General features: G+C 41.0%; 1 protein-coding gene across 1 annotated transcript in view; it reads right to left on the bottom strand.

Moving 5' to 3' along the window:
- Positions 1-22,490, bottom strand: part of cdc40 (cell division cycle 40 homolog (S. cerevisiae)) — a 106,609-nt gene that overhangs the window by 45,156 nt on the left and 38,963 nt on the right. The window contains exons 5-10 of the mRNA XM_067985028.1: positions 21,364-21,503; positions 18,873-18,969; positions 12,504-12,643; positions 6,483-6,557; positions 4,258-4,303; positions 823-924 (exon numbers count right to left, since the gene is read on the bottom strand). Of these exons, the coding sequence (XP_067841129.1) occupies positions 823-924; positions 4,258-4,303; positions 6,483-6,557; positions 12,504-12,643; positions 18,873-18,969; positions 21,364-21,503 (600 nt within the window). The remainder of the gene's footprint in view (positions 1-822; positions 925-4,257; positions 4,304-6,482; positions 6,558-12,503; positions 12,644-18,872; positions 18,970-21,363; positions 21,504-22,490) is intronic.

Raw genomic sequence — 22,490 nt, 5'->3', positions numbered from 1 at the left:
TGAAAGCATTTTTCTACATGTCACAGAGAAGGTGATATCACTATAAAATTGTACTGCATAGGTTACCAATCAGTAGCTATGTTGTCAAGCCCACAAGTACTCGTTTTATAGCCTGGGGTTATTTGGACGCGATTCTGGTCTCCAACAGAGTTATGTTACTGAACTAGTAATCTATAGGTCTGGACGAATAATCCTGAGAACACAAATTCGAATCTCACCATGGCAGTTTGAGAAAATGAATTCAGTTACAAAACAAAATCTGGAAATAAAAAGCTGGTATCAGTAAAAGTGACCAGAAACCTATTGTCCTTACCCGGTCCCACACCAGCGTGGTTGATGGCCGGGTCCCATTTTAATATGCATGGTGAGCTGCGAGTGCTGAACCAGTGTTCACAGTCAGCTTGCTGTTTGGGGGGGGGGGGGGGGGGGAGGGGAGTGGGGGGGATGGTGGTGAGGCAGGAAATCCTATATGGGGGGAGAGGCAATCACAGGAGGGAGACACAGTGCATCTGGCAGGAGGTGGGAAGATTTTTCTGGGGGAACGTGTTTAAAATCTTAAAAAAAAAACTTACCTTAACTATAATTTTAGATCAGCAGTCAAATCTGTATAAACTACAGAACCATATGCATCACAGCTACAATGTGAACAGTTCAAATGATTTGCGAAAAAGTCAAGAGACATAATAATTCTGGAGAACTTTCAGTTGTGGCATTTACTGTGAATTTACTATATTAAAAATAGGAATTAGTTGGTGTGAATTTACTGAGCTGTACAAGACGATTGGAGAATTTCAAATACCAAAACCAAGCATTTTTACGCACCTGTCTCTGTGTCCCAGAGTTTAAGGTACCGGTCATAAGCAGCACTAAGGAACTGGGTGCCATCATTGTTAAAGCATATGTCTCGCACGGCTTTACTATGGCCTTCAAAGAGAGATGGGGGGAAAAAAAAAAGTACATGAACACTAATAACATCAATGGTTATAAATGTTTCTTGGCTTCTGTTTGCTGGGGAGATTCATAGAAAATGGCCTTAGTTAACTGGCCTCCAAACAGTAAAGCTGTCCATGCTTTCTTGAATGCATGGGCATGTATGTGGAAAACCACATGAAGTCTATCTGTTACACTGAAAACAAGTGCATCAACTTTGACTCCTAATCTGCTGGAAAAGAAGCACTTTATAAAAAAAATGCTTCATTAAGAATTTTAAATATACAATAGCTACAATTAGATTTATTCAGTGCAATACACATTTAATGTTTCTGTCACTTAAAACTGATATACAAGTTTAAAAAAAGAAAAAAAGTCATCAGTGTAGTAAAACCTCACCATGCCAACGTAGTCCAAATTAAGACCTATTCAGTAAGGTGGAAATTCAATAGCTCCACAGATGACGCTAATTTGTTAAACTTTATCCTACCAAAACTCCAGATTTACCAAATGAATCCCTGCCCTGGCAAGCCACGCTCCTGCAGGGGCTTATCCACCAACGGGGTAACAGACTCACCAGGCCTGTGAAATTCAACGGGTCAATGCATGGGACAACATCACGGCAAATACAGAGAAAGTGGGTGAGTCACTGAGACAGGGAGGACTTCAATACATTTATTTTCAGTAGGATGGAGTTCAGTAGAAGGGGGTTCTACTTTACTGTAGTACTTTCTCGTAGAATGTGCTACAAGTTTTAAAATAAGCTCCCTCTGTAAAATGGTTCCAGAAGCTCACTGCACCGTATCTTTAACCTGTACGTATTAAATTGCACTTGGCCAGCCATCCGCTTTTCCTCATTCCCTGCTTCCAAAAACACACTGTGCATATTCTTCTATTTGTTTCTTTCAATATTTCTCGTGCCATTTGGCATGTCCTTGATATAAAAGTACCCACCACCCCCAATTAGTATTAGTTTAAAAAAGAAAATTGGTGAATCAAATTTTGGGAACAAGATAATGGACAAAACAATAGCCTGATATGGTTAAAATGACCTTGCTATGCCTGCTAAGGTGGCTAAGTGCCATCACATACTAATGATACAAAGCAGTGTGATTTAAAAAAGGCTCTATTAAACACAATTAACCATCATAATGATTTATTGCATTCAATTCCCCCAAACCTCACCGAGAAGAACATACAACAAAAATAATAGGGAGAATTTTAAACCCCCCCCCCCATGATGGGCGGGAGTTAAAAATAAAAATAAAAATCGGGTAGCCGATCACAACCCGCTGCATATATGTCTGCCACCATTTTTACGGTGACAGGTTGCGTGCAGTGAGTGTCCCGCTCTCAAGAGGTGGGATGCATCAATGTAATATTTAAATCAGGCTCCCACGGTGCAGATTTAAATTTAACAGCTGCCGGCCAGGATCGGGAAACCTGGTAGCTAAAGGGAGGCGGGAGCAGCTCGATCCAGCAGGTGAGTGCTTTTTAGAGCAATGCTTGTGGGCCAGAAGGAGCAGGAGTGCTCCCTTCAGGCCCCTCAAACAAATATTCCACTTGATCGGCCGACACCCACCCCCCACCCTCCAAAACCCACGATCTTTCCCGGTCACCCCTTCCCCCTTTCTGCCCCATGATCTCTCCCGGTCTCCCTCCACCCCCACGATTGCTGCTCCGATCCCCGCACCCCCCCTCCTCTACCAACTCCCGATCTTTCCCCGCTGTGGCCTTCTATCACAGGCTTCCCCTCGCAGCAGCTGGCCAGCCTGTCAATCTGGCCGGCTGCTGGGCAAGAAATGTAGTAAAAAAAAATGATAATGAGGTTCTGCTGTTAAATTTGGCATTTCCAGGTCACCCCCCCCCGCCCCCCCCCCCCCGCAAACACACTCCCCCTCTTCCTCCCTGTAAATATCAGGGCCAAAAAAGTACTATAAACAACTAAACATAAGAAAATACAAATTAAGAGCAGGAATAGGCCATTTGGCCCCTCGAGCCTGCTTTGCCATTTGATAAAATCATGGCTGATCGGATTGTGACCTCAACTCTACTTTCCCGTCTACCTACTGTAACAATGTAGTCATGCTACACAGCTCTTCCAAAATTAATACTTGCTAAGTAGAACTCTTTTCTTATAATTTTGTTTACCATTTTTTAGCCAAATGCAAAGTCAATCATGTTAAAGATTGCAAGCAATGTCCTTTAGTCACAAAGCAAGTCTTCTGCAGTATTCTATTATGTTACTAATGTTAAATTACATGAAGCACCATAAAAATTATGATGTAGTAGACCCAGCTTGAACAAGCCATACTGACTATGCCAAAAAAAAACAGAAGATCAGTTCCCACCATTGTGATGTATTTTACATCGACATCTCCGCCTTTCAAAAAGAAAATACTTGCACTCTACTGGTATGGTCATTCACTTTAGCGCTAGTATATAAAGTCTACAAAACATTAAGCTGATTATACAATACCTAATTTCAAAAGGGGCATTATGGTCATCAATTTATCTTTCAAAACAAAAGTACCCGTGTAAAACATTGCAATTCAGCAAATCAAAATGGTGCTTGGCATTCAAGTGGATCACAATTTTTACATTATAGATTCAAAAAGTGCACTTCATATAAAGTTTGTAGTTTTCAAATAAATAAACTTTCCAAACTGTGTCAAGAGTCCAATCTTACTGCTCAATATTTTGAGAGCAAAAACCTCCACCAAGCCATTTATATTCTGCACTTTTCTTTGGTCTCCCCAGCACCACATCCCATCCATAAGTGGGCAGTGAAGCAGCAGACTAGGAACCCATAGTGTGGCAGACAGGCAGTGCATCAGGGACCTGCACACAGGCAACATACCAGGGGTCAGGGAACAAGGTAAGTAGAGAGACCAGCAAGAGAAGGGAAGAGCAATTGTTTCTTTGAATTACAAGGACTGCTGGGAATAAAGGAGAAAAAAAAAGTATAAAAAATTATTACATTTAAATTGTTGAGTGAAGTCTTCAGTGAGCCCATTTGTGTGGTGCACACCGAAAACAAGTGCATACAAGGAGAGCATGCCCAGAAATGGCACTATTTTTAACTAGTATGACCAAGGTTGCAATTCTTGAAATACAATCTGGCAAACTGGATAATAGAGGATTCCCCCTTTAAACAATAGGCTAGGTTTTCTTTTTTAAAAACTGAACAATTTTTAAATAAGTAACTCAAACTGCCTGCCCCTCTCTGCCCATCCAATTTAAATCTAACTATTTTACTCATATGTCTGACCATTCTCACATGCATTCCGTGCTTGTGCAGATCTAGTGGAACAGAATTCTACTTACCAATGAATGTTCTAATGCATCTGCGGTCATTGTAAACTTCCCAAAGCTGCAAACAAAACATTTAATACATGATGAAAAAGGTTTATTACCCACCCCACTTTTCTCCCTTTCTGGTCTCTCCTGCAGCTATAAAGTGGTCAGGCATTCGCTTCCAAGCTTAAACCAATGCCAGTATTTAGCCAGCTGTTGGAAAGCAGGGAGCGTTTGACCTCGTGATAACTCTTCTCAGACATTCTCTCCCTGCTACTGGTCTGGATCTGTCCCCACTAACATGGCTGAGATCAGAAACTCTTGCATATTAGGGATTCAAAAACTAGGCTATACAACAAGCTATCTCTGAAATATGGAATGAATATCATGGCGCATTATCCATCCTTGACCTCTCCATAACATTTGATATGGTTGACCACGTCTCTCTGCTAACATACAGCTTCACGAGACTGCCCTTGTATGCTTCCACTTCCACCTAGCTCAATGCAGCAAGCACATCTCAAGCAAAGGCTTCTCTTCCATCAGATTTCCCCAAGGGTCCATTCTTGATCCCCCCTTCTACACAATGCCCTTTTGTGATATCATGATAGGCACAGGGTCAGCTTCCATATGAATGCTGCGACTCAATTCTACCTCTCCATCACTTCCATCGATCCCATGAGCAGCTCTGTGCTGTCAGACTTCCTGTTTGAAATTAAGTCATGACGAGCCAGAATTTTCTCTAATTGAACGTCAGATGACTCAAACCATTGTTTTCAGCCCCTGCTAAACTCTGCTCGCTTGCAACTGACACCACCCCCTCCTTGGCTGCTTATTCAGTCTGAACCGAGCTGTGTGCAAGCTGGTCTTTGTGTTTGATCCTGAGTGGAGCTACAAACCCTATATCAACTATATCCATTTTTGCAATATCGCCCGCCTCTGTCCCCATTGCTGCTGTAATCTTAATGCACCTTAGTTACGTCCAGACTTGATTTCTTCAGTGTCTTCTAAGCTGGCCTCCTCTCCTCCAAACACCCCGAATGATTCAAAACTCCACTGCATAAACCTTGATCCACACTAACTCTTGCTCATCCATCAACCGTGTTCTCGTTGACATATATTGGCTCCTTGACCCATGGCATTGAATTTAAAATCTTCGCTCTGATTTACAAATGCCTTCAAGACCTCACCCCAAGGTGCATTGGTAACCTCTGTAGCCTTACATTTCCTCCGGTCCCAACTCTGGTTTTCCATAGCCATCAGCCATCTCAGCCCTACTTTCCCTATTTCTTTCACCAAACTCCTCCATCTTTCCCTGTACCTTCAAAACTCTTTTCAAAACCTATCGCCTCAAGCAAGCTTTTGGTCATTTCTCCCAAATTTACAACAGCTGGATATCTGTTCCTTTCTTTCTCTGTGAAGCAGTTTGAGAAGCTTTTCTATGCTAAAAGATGTTATATAAATGCAAGTTACTGTTACTAACTTGGAGTCAAGAAAAAATTGTCAAACTCTGCATGTGCACTTTTGTAACCAATTTTAGGTGCTGAATATTGAAATCGCTGTTAATTAAATGCAGATTATTTTTAAACCTGCATTAATAGCACAAGTGTTAATTGTATGCGTGAACATCACACACCAAGGATGTGGAGCCCACTCACAAGTGACATCTATCTCGACAGCTGCACAAAACCTAAATGAAAACAGAATAAATCCCCCGTGCAAAATTAAAACAGTTTACATTAACAGCAGCAGACACCAGGGAGCTATTGCAGGGCTATAATCTAATCTTGGTTATAAAGTTCAAGAGAGTAGCTCTCGTGATTTAGGATGTCATCTAAATTTCTCAGTTATATATCTACCTTATAATATATACAAGTATTATTTCCAGTAATCAAATCCATTATATTCATAATGAGGTGCCTCGCATGTCAACACTGGCCAAAATATGAGCTGGCAGAGAAATCCTAATAAAAAGCTTTTCAGACAGCAATGGGTCAGACTTCATCATTCAAAATAACACATAAATAGCATAGTAATAGATGAGGGGGCAGGTGGAAACAATTACAATGAAAATAATCTTAATTTGGTTTTCAGATGACAAAATGTTCAAGACTCATTTCATGGTTCAGGATGTCATCTGAACTCATTAGTGAGATTATTTTGCTGCAACCACTCACTAGTAAACTTTATTCTCTGCACTATTACATTCTGGATGAATACATTTAGGAACTGTGAAGCAGTGCAAGAAATTTTACCTTGATTTTACAGTCCATGGACGAGGACAAAAGCAAGTGACCAGATGTTGGAAACAATCGAATAGCACTGACACCCTGAAACATAAAGGATCAAAATTACTTCAGTTGCAAATATCGAGCACAAACTATAAACTATTAAAAATTGTCGGAATTAGATTTGTCCTGCTTTTTGTGGATAGGACATAATCGGGGCAATTTTCCATATCATCAGGTAGTGTCAGCCTCATAGCAGCACTGGAATAGTTTGGCTAGGGGGCCGGCTAGTTCTGGTGTGCAAGTCTTCAGCATAATATCTGGGATGTTATAATGGTCCATAACCTTTGCTGCGTCAATGAGCTTCTTAATGTCACGTGGAGTGATCCGAATTGACTGAACATCGGTACTTATGATGGTGTGGACATCGGCAGCTGGTCTGTTACAAATCCAAGTCTGCTGCTGATACCTTCTCAAGTTCAGTGGCGTGTGTCACTCCCGTAAGTGGATTCCCCGAACCTCACATGTTGACTCACATTACCAAATATCTACTTATATGATAGCAGAACTCAGGGGTGTAACTTGTGATCTGAACTAGATATTTGACTCTGGCATTTTCCCCGTGCGTCTCTCCAATCTGTTTGAAAGCATACCAAGAAAACACTTGGTAAGACAAGTGATGAAAACTTCTGTACAATCACTACATTGCACAGAGCACCAGGCTTGTGGATCACTGCAATAACTTATTTCTAAGATTAAACATCTTTCTGTGCAAATTCATGCAAAGTTATATTTTGGAACACTACATACACAAGCGATTTTATTTAACAGCATAGATCAGATTGAACTCTGAAATAGAAGACTAATATATATATATACACAAGTGAGAACATACTCCAAATTCAAGACATGGCATTTGACAGGCACAATGAGTTTTAAACCTGACATTACCACAAAACATTAAGCTGATTTCCCTACCCCTCAGGTTAGCCCTGAAACCTCTAGCCCCAAGAGAAGTAGAGTATAATAGTCATGAGACATTTCACTGGTTATGGAGGCTGGAATTATCATTGGTTTTGTTTTGGCAAGAATTATACACATAACACAGTCAACTTAGTATCAATCCTACTTTATCACTTCATTCCTGACTGAATGTTAAAAATAAAGTCACTTTCCACTAGTACTCAACAGAACTTTAATTTAGCACATGATTTTCACATCCTTTATTGTTAAAAGTAATGTAGCGCAATCATCTCTAGAGTGCAAGATTATTACCTGATACACTTCACTTTCTTATTTTAATTACAACAGAAAGTCACAAGTACCATATACAAATCACTACATGCTTAAAAAGCAGCATCTAAGTAATATGCCCCATAGAGACAAGTCTTGCTTAAATTTAGAGTTAAAAAAGAAATTAGGGGGTAGAGTTTCCGCTTTGGGCACAATCGGGAAATTAGCGCAAATTGCACTGGTTAGGGCACAGTTCAAGTTTCCGCTAAAATGCATTTGCATAATCACAAACGTAAAATCTTCCATGAAACAGCCCCATCGGGCAGAGTAAGAGAACGTAATTGTTCACTGATGTATTTAAGAGTGGTAACATGGTGCAGTTTTATTAATAGAGCTGAAAATAGAGTGTCTAGTCCTCCACCAGTGAGTAACCTTATTTTAAATTACTGAAAATGACTTTAAAAAAGCTATACTGAACCATTTACTAGTTTCACTGGTGTACACTCGTCAGTTTCTTAGTAAATTAAATATTTTTAATACGTAAAAACCTTTAAAATGGGCCTACTAGTGCCTGTATGCCTAAGAAAACGAGCTCAATTTGAAGACCCTCCTCGAATGGGTGCAATTGATGGAAACTCACTATCCTCGTTATTTCGAGCTGGGGTGTGGCCAGTTTTGTGGGCGGGGCTGGCTTCAGGCGCAGTGATTTTTAAACCAGTGTAAAAGCTCACGGAAACTCAAGTGTAAGTGAGTTTTGGGCGTAACTCGCTTACGCTTAAAATTCCGCAATCTTTTCCACTGGTTCGGCGGATTGCGCCGATATAACTAGCGCAAGCTCTAGGCCTAGAACTGCAGTTATTTATCAAATCTCTCAGCTAATCAACATCAGCAACCATTCCAGATCTTGTTTGTAGCCATTTTTTATAAACTACAAGCGACAAATATAGCTTTCACACACACCCACTCCCACATCTAATTTGCACACAACTAAAGGCATCTGGTGTATGAAAGCAACTGAATATCAAACAAGATGGTAGTATCATAACAAAACACTTAAATATTAGTCAACTACAGAAGTGAAAAAAAATTAAAATCCACTTGCTGTGCACTTTAATACTTTGCAGGGGCAAAGCACCCTTTGGTTATGTTTTTTAATATACAATATACACAATGGCTAGAAAATCCAGATCAAAAACAGGATTTCGAAACACTAGCCTAGCAAGCTGAAGTTTCTGATTACAGAGAGCTATTCAAAAGAGCTGCATGTACAATAAAACACACAAATACTCAAAAACAAGATGAGAAAACAGTTCCAAAAAATATATTTTGTAACAAAAGGCCAGTGTTTATTTTTTGTTTGAAAGTTTGTCCCCCTCCATTTATTATCTTTCTCCCCATTTCTTAGGCTGCAGACCAATTGTGGATATGAGGCATGCTGCTTTCTGACCTCATGGCAACTCTCTTCAATGAACCCTCAATGTTCCCACTACCCTGGGATAGTGCTTGCCCTCTGCCATACTTCTCACCCGACACTAGTTCATCTAAAATCAGGAATTAGGAGAACTTATGGCATCTTGTGCATTTTTTTCTTGCTTGCCAGCAAGAATATCAAGTTGCTGAACATCACTGCTCAGCACAAATGGCAAACATCAACTTGGAGAGGTTATATCTTTTCTAAACAAAAAGTTTAGAATAATTATACAAAAATGATTGCACAGGAGGACCTCCTTTTAACAAAAACAACCAAATAATAAAAGGAGTGCACTGCCGTAAGTACATCAAAAGCTTCAAAGGCCAATTTTCCAGCTAATCAGAATACTGAACATTAAAGTTTGACCTGCAATGTGCTGCAGTAAACGATGTGAAGATCTGACAAATGATATTGTTGGCAGTGTAGGGGAACGACTACAGCCAAAACGAGTTACTTTATTGTTGCCAGCATCCTGTGGGTCTTTGGTAGATCCTGTATATTTTCTGCTGATGGAGGGAGCTGGCTTAATAAGCAGGATGTCTCTTCTTGTTCTGTGTTTTAGCAATCTTGCTTTCTGTATTTTGGAGTGCTAGCTGAAAAATGCCATCTAGACTGTACTGTAATTGGAGGAGTTGGCTCAGATCAGAACATTTGCTTGATGTTCCTATGTGGATATCTGTGTATAAACTGCATTTCTGTTCATTTATGTATTTTGGAAGAACGTCAAAAAGTAGTTTAAAGGGAGGGGATAGTAAGAGAGAGAAAACACTGGATATAATTTCAATATATAAAGACAACCATGCCATGTTCAGATCAGGATCACTTTGGCAGTCTGCCTGACTGGGGAGGAAAGGATTATAGTCTATAGCCACAGGCTAAGAGCATGGGTGGGGTCAAAACAATATCACCATTACCGAAAACATACTGGACTATTCAAATTGAAAAACTGCTTCAAATAAGTTAGTGGGACAACTACAGCGACATGTTAAACTGAAGTAGATAAAAAGGGACTGAGATGCACATCTTGCAATGTTTAATTTAATAGGCAACATAAAAGACCTTCCATTATCAGTGAATAATTACACTATAATGATGTAGCACTGAACCGAATAGACACAAATAGCCCCATGTTTTATTGCTATTCTATGCTAAATTAAATTATCTCAGCCAGGGCATTGGTGAGGACATACAATAATAGCCCAGAGTCTAGGGAGATCAGACAAGGTCATCATTCCTGGCAGCCATCAAATGAGTCCTTTTTGGAAGTCCATAAACAGACACAGAGTGGCCAAGAATAGGTCAGGCCCATTGATGATATCCTACAGTTAAATAGGTTATCAACATTTACTGTCCAGGTTCATTTTTTGTACCAGTAGCCTTCCAGCATAGTGCTGGAAGGCTACTGGTACAAAAACACACAAAATATGAATTGCTGCCTTCAGAACAGCAATAACAAAAAAAATTAGAAAAATAACATTGAAAGAGCAAAACGAATCTTGCTAAAAGTATCTCATAAATATCACTGGGCAGTCACCATTGCTTCATGTGATTTCATTATCTTTACATTCCTCTGCTTCCAAATAATTATAATGTGTCAGCCTTGGCTCTGTGGTAGAACTCTCATGACCTTCAGAGTTCAAGCCCTACTCTGTGGTAGAGTAGGGCTTGAACTCTGAAGGTCATGAGTTCAAGCCCTACTCTAGACACGAGCACATAATCGAGGCTGACACTTGAACGCAGAACCAAGGGTGTGCTGCACTGTCGGAATTGCCGACTTTCGGATGAAACGTTAAATCATGCCCTGTCTGTCCTCACAGGTGGGCGTAAAAATCCCATGGCACTATTCAAAGGGCAGGGTAATTCTCCTCGTGCCCTGGCCAATATTTATTTCTCAACCAACATATCTGAAACAGATTATCTGGTCATTTATTTCATTGCTGATTGTGGGACCTTGCTATGTGCAAACTGGTTGCCTCGTTTCCCTATATTATAACAGTGACTACACGTCTAAAGTATTTCATTGGCTGTAAAGCACTTTGGGACGTCCTGAGGTCATGAAAGGCGCTATATAAATGCACGTTCTTTCTTTCTCATTAAGTAAATGATGAACTGCTGTATTTCAAAACTAAAATAACAGTAAAAACATTTAATTTGTAAAACCACCAGATAATAAAAGACAACAGCCTAGATTGTATTGTGGCATTGCTCAGCTCATTCACATAACAGCAGGTGCAGATTCGGACAGATCTAGAGAGAAGACTGGTGGTGCAAGTTGTAAAACTGTGTGCACGACAAATTTAAGGGGATAATTAAAGGGGAACATCACAATAAAGGAACAAATATTCTTAAAGCCTTCAGAGAGCTTCAGAAGGCACGGACCTATTATCAGGCTGTGCCTAGGGTGAAGAGGGTAAGCAATACGAATAGGCAAACAAAAATTGAGGGGAAAAAACCAAGGTGTAGGCATGTCTGCAAATAAGTGAGGGAGCAACCCAACACCTGACCCGCTGTTTGATCACTGCTGAAGTGGTAATGGTGGTGAAAGAGGTCGTTGCAAGGACATAGGTCCTTTATCCCACTCTATGGTACTATCAATATAGGTCAGCAATGCAGTAAGCCTGAAGGGATAGACCCAATTTCAGGTCACAGCTGACTGTTACTGTCACTTCTGCATAGAAGCTGTCAATGTCCTTGCAGCAGATAGCGCAGCAGTGTACCTACCTCCCTGCTGAGCCAGATCCTAAGAAGGCAGCTCCCTGTAATTGCCAGCTGGGTGTGCCTGAAGAAATACTTGGTGGCTTCTTGGTTGGTGCAGACAATCAGGCTGTTGATTAATTTGGCATGCAATGCCCATGAAAGCATGACATATGGTGACAGAGGCGTTTACAGGAGGGACCCAACAGTAACGTTGTCAGGCATTAACATAGCGAGTCTGCTGTCCCAGTTTCCTGCAGGAATACGAGCCTCCACCTGTACTAATTGTCTGCCAAAGTTAGGAAAAGTACACTTTAACCTGTGGACACACACGTGTGCATGCCTGCAGGTAGACACAAAGCATCTCTCGTATGGCCTGTTGCAGTTCCTCTGCTGGTTGCACCCAACAGAAAATGCATCGGGACATAATGGGTCATCCATTTTCTGCCCCCACCCAAATGCCAGCAATGGTATTTGTGAGAAAACCTGGATTAACATATTTGAGCCAAAACTCAAGGGAACCGCCAGCACATGCAGTTTGTTATTTTGCAAATCATAAAAAGAAATGAAATGGAAAGATGAAAATCAACTGCTGTGTCATTTTAGAAATTTAGCAAACACATACTTAACACTGCAATTTGAAACAGTACCTTAGTATGTCCAGTCCATACGTGCATCTGCTTCTTGGGAAGATAACATTTCTCAGGTGGTTGAGCAGATCGTAAATTGACTCCAAGGTCCTGAGGAATGTGAAGATATGACCTTCCTTGGTAGTCATACATATCTTTGACTATAAAAAGAATACACAATCCTTTTCAATGTCTTACCCATGATCAAAAGGCTAGACAAGGTTATGACAAATACTTTTCAAATGTAGGTAGTCACAAAAGTTCTCTTACAACTCAAAATGTGAGAGTATAATAAATGGACAATACTGAATAAAACATGATCATTCCTCAAAAAAAATCATCACTGTTAAATCATAAAGTAAAGATGTCTTACTGCAATTATATAGTCATGATGTGGAGATGCCGGTGATGGACTGGGGTTAACAATTGTAAACAATTTTACAACACCAAGTTATAGTCCAGCAATTTTATTTTAAATTCACAAGCTTTCGGAGGCTACCTCCTTCCTCAGGTGAACGATGTGGAAATGAAATCCTCGAAATGAAGTCGCATTTATAATTCACAGAACAATGCTTGGTGAGTACAGACAGTTTTTTCAACTGCCCGTTGCCAAGGCAATCAGTGTGCAGACAGACAGGTGTTACCTGCCAGGTCTCAGAATATACAAATCACCAAAAAAAAACAACAAACACAAAAAAACACCACCCACCAGGTGCATGGTTCATACTCCTGTGACTCGGCCAATGTTGTCTACCTCATACGTTGCAGGAAAGGATGCCCCAGAGCATGGTACATTGGCGAGACCATGCAGACACTGCGACAACGGATGAACGGACACCGCGCAACAATCGCCAAACAGGAGGGTTCCCTCCCAGTCGGGGAACACTTCAGCAGTCAAGGACATTCAGCCACCGACCTTCGGGTAAGCATACTCCAAGGCGGCCTTCGAGACACACGACAACGCAAAATCATCGAGCAGAAATTGATTGCCAAGTTCCGCACCCATGAGGACGGCCTCAACCGGGATCTTGGGTTCATGTCACGCTACACGTTACCCCACCAGCGAACAAATGTTATCTGTTTTTAATATAACGGGTCAGTTGCTGTCTTTTCTATGTTTCTACCTCTCTATCTCTGTTTTTTTTTGCTTGTTGTTTTTTTTTGGTGATTTGTATATTCTGAGACCTGGCAGGTAACACCTGTCTGTCTGCACACTGATTGCCTTGGCAACGGGCAGTTGAAAAAACTGTCTGTACTCACCAAGCATTGTTCTGTGAATTATAAATGCGACTTCATTTCGAGGATTTCATTTCCACATCGTTCACCTGAGGAAGGAGGTAGCCTCCGAAAGCTTGTGAATTTAAAATAAAATTGCTGGACTATAACTTGGTGTTGTAAAATTGTTTACAGCAATTATATAGGACCTTGGTGAGACCACACCTGGAGTATTGTGTACAATTTTGGTCTCCTTACCTAAGAAAAGATATACTTGCCATAGAGGGAGTGCAACAAAGGCTCACCATACTGATTCCTGGGATGGCGGGATTGTCGTATAAGGACAGATTGGGTCGACTAGGCCTGTATTCTCTAGAGTTTAGAAGAATGAGAGGTGATCTCATTGAAACATAGTTTCACATTGAAACAAGCCCTTACAGGGCTCGACAGGGTGGATGCAAGGAGCATGTTTCCCCTGGCTGGGGAGTCTAGAACCAGGGGTCACAATCTCAGAATAAGGGTTAGGCCATTTAGGACTGAGATGAGGAGAAATTTCTTCATTCAGAGGGTGGTGAATCTTTAGAATTCTGTCATTGAGTACATTCAAAACAGAGATCGATAGATTTCTAGATATTAAAAAGCACGAAGGGATATGGGGATAGTGCAGGAAAATGGCGTTGAGGTAGAAGATCAGCCACGGTCTTGTTGAATGGCGCAGCAGGCTCGAGGGGCCAGATGGCCTACTCCTGCTCCTATTTCTTATGTTCTTATGTATGTTCATATTAATATACAATTCTAAAAATTGGAATTAGAGTGTCCAAGATGAAGACCAAAAGCGCCTGCAGAGACTTACCTTCTGTCAATTAAACATGTGCAGCTTATGCATGATTCAGTTCATGAATACAAATGTTGAATTACTCATGCGGAACCATTATGAAAACTGTTTATTCTATGCTGGGGTGTATTCCTCTTAGACGGTGTACCCTTAAAAAAAGCTGTTTCTCCTCTATAGTACTCCAGTTCTATAGACTATTGTTTATTTAAGTCCGCAGCTTTTCATAATAACTGTATTCTCACCAAATGTAAATAATTCTTAGAAAGTTTCTCAACAGGGGTTATAGTTCAAGGGAGACATCAACTACCAGTGACAGAATTATTTAAAAAGGGGAAGTAAGGCAACAAAGTAAAAATATAAAAAGGATAAAACGCAACACTCGGGGAATGGGGTGCTTCAGTGGGTCAGACACTGATCTTTAATCTCTAGGACCTGGGTTCAAATCCAGCCCAAACTGATAAGTCTGTTTTGTCTGCTGGCTTTAGGGCCCTGTGTGAAATGAATTGAGGCAGTCTCCATCCAATCTATAGTGCTCAGAGAGGCTACAGGACGGTTAGTGCATGAATGGGTAAAAATATCACTCTGGTGCAGTGGGAGATGCTTTTTTGAGGTTGGGGGTGATGGATGTTAGTGGACAGAGTAGAAAGCTTTAGTCTACACCTGGCTGTAGTATAGCTGACCTGCGAGTAATTAATGCTGATACTGGGTGCCTGAAATGCAAAGAGTGCCATTCCCTATTACTAACATCCTTCACCTAATAAGCACAACTTTAAGACTCAATTTTTCATTACTCTGGCAGGCAATGTTTTCAGAAACATCAAAGAAACTACTGGAGATTTTAAACAGCAGAAAATGCAGGGATGTTAAAAACCACAGCAGGTATTTACAAGTTGTCAAAAGTCCCCCAAGCTGTTTCCTCAGTAATTCTGATCACAAACCAGGTGTCACAAAGTATGTTACAAGTTAACTAAAAACCCTTAAACCCTTGTCTAGCTAACTCCAATTACAGGCAGCCAGATGTCATTCTATCTTTGGAATTAATAACTACATTGTTTCTGCACTAAATTTTCATGACTGCTTATCATTTTGGCTACAATTCACATTAGGGTAATTCCATGATCTGTGCTTCCAGGCTATGAGAGCCAATTGATTGACAATCTTATTTTTTGAAACATGTCTATGTTCAGTACGCCAATGGCTAATTTCACCATTGTAGCCTTTCCCTCACTTGTGAATGTGGGAGTGACGCAGGGTATAGAAATGTCCAAATGCCAGCCCATCCCACCCACCCAGAATAGAACGACTGTAGGAGCCAGCAGGTAAAGCATAAAATGAGGAGAAAAATAAAAATGAAATTAAAATAGCTATAAAGGAGGAAAATAAATCAATGAAAGATGATTGATTAATGGGAGAGACATCCCATGTGTTTTTACAGTAATCAATATCCTATCCTTCTTAATATTAACTATTCTTAACATTTTCTGCTACAACATTATTCTTTGACCTTGCCATCTCACGTGGTCTCTCTAGTCCCATCATCTCAATCCTTATCAATAGATAAGGCCATCTCTGATCATTTCCTTGTATCCCTCTCCCATTCACATCCCCCTTCCAACCCCACTTCCTTCTGCCTCCGCCCCTGGGAAAACTCTGCCCCAAGTCACTTTTGATGGCACTTTCAAATTCCCAACTGTCCAGCTTTTGGCCTGCCATTCGCCACTATATTTCTGCAGCTACCGATCTATTCAATCACACCCTCAACCTCCACCTTTGATGCTCTTGTCCCAAGTAAAACCCTCACTCTCTCCCACCAGCATCAACCTGGAGCACAAAGATAACCCCTGGCTTCTCTTCTCCACTACCAACCATGTTCTTAAACCCCTCTCCCTTGCCTACTCCACCCTCACCTCCAACAAGTGCGAGGAGCTAATGGACTTCTTTGTCTCTAATAGCGAGACCATCCACTCAACTGCCTCTGCCGCATCCCTCCCTTCCCCCAGCCCACCAAGCCAAATTTCCTCAAGGTTCCGTCCTGCCCTAACGCTAAACACACATCTTTCTCTAATTTCGCTCCTATCTCCCCTCATGCCCTCTCCAAGCTCATCTTGTGTCCAGGAGACGCCCCCTCTTGCTCTCTCGACTCTATTCCCACCAAAATGCTGACCACCCAACTACCCTTCCTGGTCCCCATGCTAGCTGATACTGTTAACGGTTCCCTCTACTCTGGTACTGTCCCCCTTCCCTTCAAACCTGCTGTCATCACCCTTTTCCTCAAAAAAAACCACTCTTGACCCCTGTCCTTGCAAACCACCGCCCCATCTCCAACCTCCCTTTCTTCTCCAAAGTCCTTGAACATGTTGTATCCTCCAAAATCTGTGCCCATCTCTCCAGCAACTCCATGTTTGAACCCCTTCAACAGCACTGAAATGGCCCTAATCAAAGTCACAAATGACATCCTATGCAACTGTGACTGTGGTAAACTATCCCACCTCATCCTTCTCCACCTGTCTACAGCCTTTGACACAGTTGACCACGCCATCCTCCTCCACTGTCTAGCTGAGCGAGACTGCCATCGCCTGGTTCCATTCTTATCTATCCAGTCATAGCCAGAGAATCTCCTGCAATGGCTTCTCTTCCTGCTCCCGCACCGCTACCTCTGGAGTCCTATTTCTTATCTACATGTTGCCCCTTGGTGACATCATCCAAAAACACAATGTTGGGTTCCACATGTATGCTGATGACAACCTGTTCTACCTCACCACCACCTCTCTCAACCCCTCCACTGCATTTGATTTGTCACACTGCTTGTCTGACATCCAGTACTGGATGAGCAGATATCTTCTCCAGTTAAATATTGGAAAGACCGATGCCATTGTCTTCAGCTCACGCCGCAAACTCCATTTCCTAGACATTGATTCCATCCCCCTCCATGGCCACTGTCTGTGGCTGAACCAGACTATTCGCAACCTCAGTGTCCAATTTGACCCTGAGCTTTCAACCCCATACCCTCTAACATCATGACCACCTACTTCACCTCCATAATATCACCCATCTCCACCCCAACCTCAGCCAATCTGCTGCTGAAACTCTCATCCACGCTTTTGTTACCCCGAGACTCAACTATACCAATGTTCTCCTGGCCGGCCTCCCCTCTTTCACCCTCCGTAAACTTCAGCTCATTCAAAGTTCTGCTGCCCATACCCTGACTCAACACCAAGTCCCTGTTCACCCATCTTCCCTGTGCTCGCTGATCTACATTGGCTCCCGATCCAGCAATGCCTCAAAATTTAAAATTCTCAGCATTGCGTTCAAATCCCTCCATGGCCTTAGAATAATTGAATCATAGAAATTTACAGAACAGGAGGCCATTCGGCCCATCGTGTCTGTACTGGCCGAAAAAGAGCTATCCAGCCTAATCCTACTTTCCAGCTCTTGGTCCATAGCCTTGTAGGTTACGGCACTTGAAGTGCAGATCCAAATACTTTTTAAATGTGATGAGAGTTTCTGCCTCTATCACCCTTTCAGGCAGTGAGTTACAGGCCCCCACCACCCTCTGGGTGAAAAAATTTCTCCTCAACTTCCCTCTAATCCTTCTACCAATTACTTGCCCCATCCTATCTGTTACCTCTCCAACCCTACAACCCTCAGACAACTCTGCATTCCTCCAATTCTGTCCTCTTGTGTATCCCTGATTTTCTTCGCCCCTACATTGGTGGCCTTGCCTTCAGCTGTCTAGATCTTAAACTCTGGAATTCCCACCCCGAACCGCCTCTCTCTCCTCCTTTAAGGCACTCCTTAAAACCTACCTCTTTGACCAAGCTTTTGGTCACCTGGCCTAATAGCTTTTTATGTGGCTCGGTGTCAAATTTTGTCTGATAACGCTATTTTGTAGCGCCTTGGGATATTTTACTATGTTAAAGGCACTATATAAATGTGAGTTGTTGATGACAATTCAGAGGTAATTTCTGCTAGCCTATTCTTTCCATGATCTGAAGCTAATACTGTGGCTTTAATTCAAGTGAGATTCCTAGCAAGACCCACTGCATGTGTACATTACAACATTAACTGGTGAACTTTAGATAGGAAAAATGAGACAGAAGAGGTGTCAGAGCATGGAGAAGAGGATGGAGAAATAAAAAAAAGGAAAGTGAAGGATATGGGATATGAAACAGGCATTTAAAAGAATTTTGTTCAAGAGAAAAAACATTTTAGACTACACCACAATCAACTTGTAGATGGTGTTGAAATAGCATGAAAGCACAAGTCAGTTCTCCCATCCCAAAGGATCAGAGTTGCCACCCCCTCTGTGGAAATGCAAACAAACAAAATATATACATTACCGTGAAGGATCGTTTTCTCTTCTGCAGGTTTCTCATCTTCTTGTTTGCCTTTCTTCTGTCTTTTTGCTATGATCTCATCAAGTTCTTTCTGTTCTTCCTGTGGAAATAACCAAATTCTCCGTATTACATGTGGTCTACAGTAAAAGATGGGAATGCGACCTCTACTGACAATCCACTCAGTTACACTGGTTGGACATTCTGCAGAGAATAAAGGATAATTGGGAACAATTACAAGGCAATAATCTAATTAAGGACATATGAACTGCGAGAACAAAGCTCAAATGGTTTATAACTGGCACCTGAACCCCAAGAACAAATAACAACCTTAAAATTATTTTGTAATTTTTAAGTATATTGTAAACTTCTGTGGTGCTTCCATAATGCTTCTGTCCATTTAGTGTTGGCAGCTGATGCCATTGAGGATACTGATTAACATTACATTCTATATTGTTGATATGCAGTGACGTTAAGAGAGAGAGATCAATATTTCCCCAGCTCCTTATCTGAGTACGTGGGGAAAATACCATTGCATACTTTTTCAGCATGTTTTCTGGAGCTAACATATAATTTGCCTCCCAGACATGTGCACAACAATCCGAGACTGATTGGTTACTGAACCAGGACTTTCTTTCCTTTGGCTCAGCTACTCTGCGTTCCGGTGGAGCAGTAAGCAGAGGCTAAATGAAGAAATATTGACCCAGATTTTGCTGGAGTGGGGCATCTCGCAGCGTGCCCCATTAGACTTTTCTCCCCATCCTTCAATTCAAAATTTTTTTGCCATGTAAATTGCTGCAAGTGCGAGCTGATAACAGGGCAGTGAGGGCAACGGGGCATCTGGGACCTTAGTGAATGACGGGACCAACAGTATATCTTCATAACCAACGATTTTAAGGATTGAGAAGGAAACAGAAGAACGACAGAGAAGGATGGTGAATTAGAGTCAAATTAGGTACCGAAAGAAAAACAAAGAGAGGGAAGGAAAGATTGGATTAAGAGAGAAAGAAAAATACACAGAAAGGAAAAGTAAGAAAAAAATTAAAAATTTAAATTTTAAACAACAACAATTTACTACCTATAGGAACGAGACTCCACAGTTTAAATTGTTCCCTTTCTGGGCTGGAGAGGTTGATTGTTATTGCAGGAAGATAAATCTTATTAAAAAGGTACTTACACCATTAAGTACGGCCCTAACTTTCTACAGTGAGTTTAATTGGCAATTAATGCGCAAATGCAGCAATCTTCATGAGGTTGATGGCAAGTTGTCGCTATTGTGAGGCTAACGGCGGAGCGGTGCAAATTGTCCAGCAGTTTGTGGTGATTCGCAATTCATGGGATATCTATTCCTCACCAAAAGTTTCTGGATGACTTACACATTAATAGCGGTGAGCGCCATTAAACTCAACGTTATTTTTGCAGCAAATTCTGGACCAATAAATTTCTATCCTCCAGAGATGGAGAGCAGGGTGTTTCTGCCATAAGTACGTGGACCAAGCCATTAAAAAAGCCTTATTTTGAAGTTTCCTAACTGATGTCACTACTGCGTGTTTATTGAGTTTCTTTGAAGCAAATTATCTAGCAAAATTTTTTTTTTAAATAGCCAGAACGCACAATAGTGAGTGTATTGCCCTTTTGGCCCATTTTATCATACCTGTAACCAAATGTTACCCATCACCTTCGATAATATGTCTTACATTATTGCTGTGTTGCGCATTTGAACAATAAAATAGAAAAAATTACATTGAATATAATACTTGATGATATAAATCACTGTAAATAGAAGTCGTACAAATTCAAGTTCAGACAGAGGTCCAAATAATCTATTACATCTGTGTTGAACAAGCTCCCAATTTAACGAAGCAGTGTTATGGTTATTTGTAAGTAAAATAATTAGCAAGTCAGCATTTGCACTCTTGCTGTCAAAGCAATTTTAATTTCACATGCTATTTTTACAGAAACATTCACACTTCCTTTGGCAGGCCAGCTATCTTGAAAGCAGTAGGGACATTGCATTTTATGCAGGTTTGCTGTAGACTGTGTAAAGGTTTTTGTCAGCATCTCTGCAAGGATTCAAAGCAAAGTTTGGAATACCCATTAGTAAAGGGGAGGGTACCTAAAAACCTAGCAGAACATATGCCTTCAGGGAAATCGATTAGTATACATTAAAAAAAAAACTTACTGCGACATGATCACATAGCTCAGCTTCCCCCATACAGCAAGTTTTTGATCTGTGATTGTGCATTTCACTGCAGGTAAGGGAGAACTGGTAGAGGGAGCTGATCTGAGTCAGTCACTGTCCAATGCCCCCCCTAATGGTCAAATCAAGAGCAGCAGGGCACATGCCCACTCCCTCCAGCAGGGAAATAGATAACAAAAAGCAACTACAGTTATTTAGACTATTCATTTTTTGTACATTTTACTGAACCACATGTGAATCCTAAATTAATCAAGCTTTTCCTTCTTTGCAAAGGCTAAAAGAAGTAGATAAACTGACCTCTGAAGGTTTGGCCACATCCTTTTCATCCACATACTTTGCCCAAGGCCCCTGAAAACCATCAATATTTGCTGGGTTGGGTTCTTTTAATTTCTTTCGTTTTTCTGTTTTCTTTTTACCAGACTCAAACACTGTAAGCCCTGCATTATTTCAAAATAAATATAAATGACATGTTCGTACATACCTTAAACTAGGCATAGCAAATCCATATCAACTAACATGGGCTTTTCTAAAATGGCACATGACATTCAGCAATGTTTCAAATACATTGTTGAGCCAAGTACAAAGTGAGGACTAAAACTGAAATCACACATCATCAGCAATTCAAAGTAAATAAAAACAGCAATAATTTCATCACATACCAATCCCCGGAGATAAATGGCACCAAGTGGAAGAGAGACAGATCTAGATCCACTATCTGACCGACCTTTTCCAGCTGGGGGACTGGATGTGGAGGGTCTCTGAAGTTGCTGCTTGTGAATGTATCTCCTTTCAGCCAGGAGACCGTTAACTTTCTGAAAGTTTTTCTAGAGTGCTTTAGAAGGAAACTACCCTGTAATAGCAATTCCCCTTTAAAGCAGTACTAAAGTGTTTGTAACTTTACAAGTTTGTAGTACAGTACTGGGTGCCCCCTGTCTGGCAGCAAATAAACTACAGTTAAAAGTTTAAGCATCAATGTTTCATTTAAACAAGTCACACAAGCTTGAAACAATTCCCTGTCATATACCCATACAAAGTCTTCAACTCAAATATTATTTTTTTGAGAACATATAAGTCAGGCAATCAAACATAACTTTCTGTAAATATGTTATGAAAATTGTCACCCAATTTAGAGCATTCAGTAGCATGTTACTCAACATAATACAATACCTTCTTCAAAATGCAGAAGCAGCTAATGCACTTGTGTACACAGGACTATAAGTTAGTATTGTAATGAGGAATTAATTTTGTATTTTGCTAGTAGCATTAATGGCACCTGATAGCCTGCAAACATTTTAAGACTACACAAAAAGCAGGAAATTAGAAATCAGTAATTCCTGACTGGTATTGTATTTCCTTAGTTTCACTTTAGGTCTTCTCTAGATCTAATACCCACCAAAAGACAAACTAGTACCCATTTGCCTCCA

This window comes from Heptranchias perlo, chromosome 5 (genome assembly GCF_035084215.1).
Source record: "Heptranchias perlo isolate sHepPer1 chromosome 5, sHepPer1.hap1, whole genome shotgun sequence".
NCBI lineage: Eukaryota > Metazoa > Chordata > Chondrichthyes > Hexanchiformes > Hexanchidae > Heptranchias > Heptranchias perlo.
This window is presented reverse-complemented; position numbering and strand designations above follow the sequence as displayed.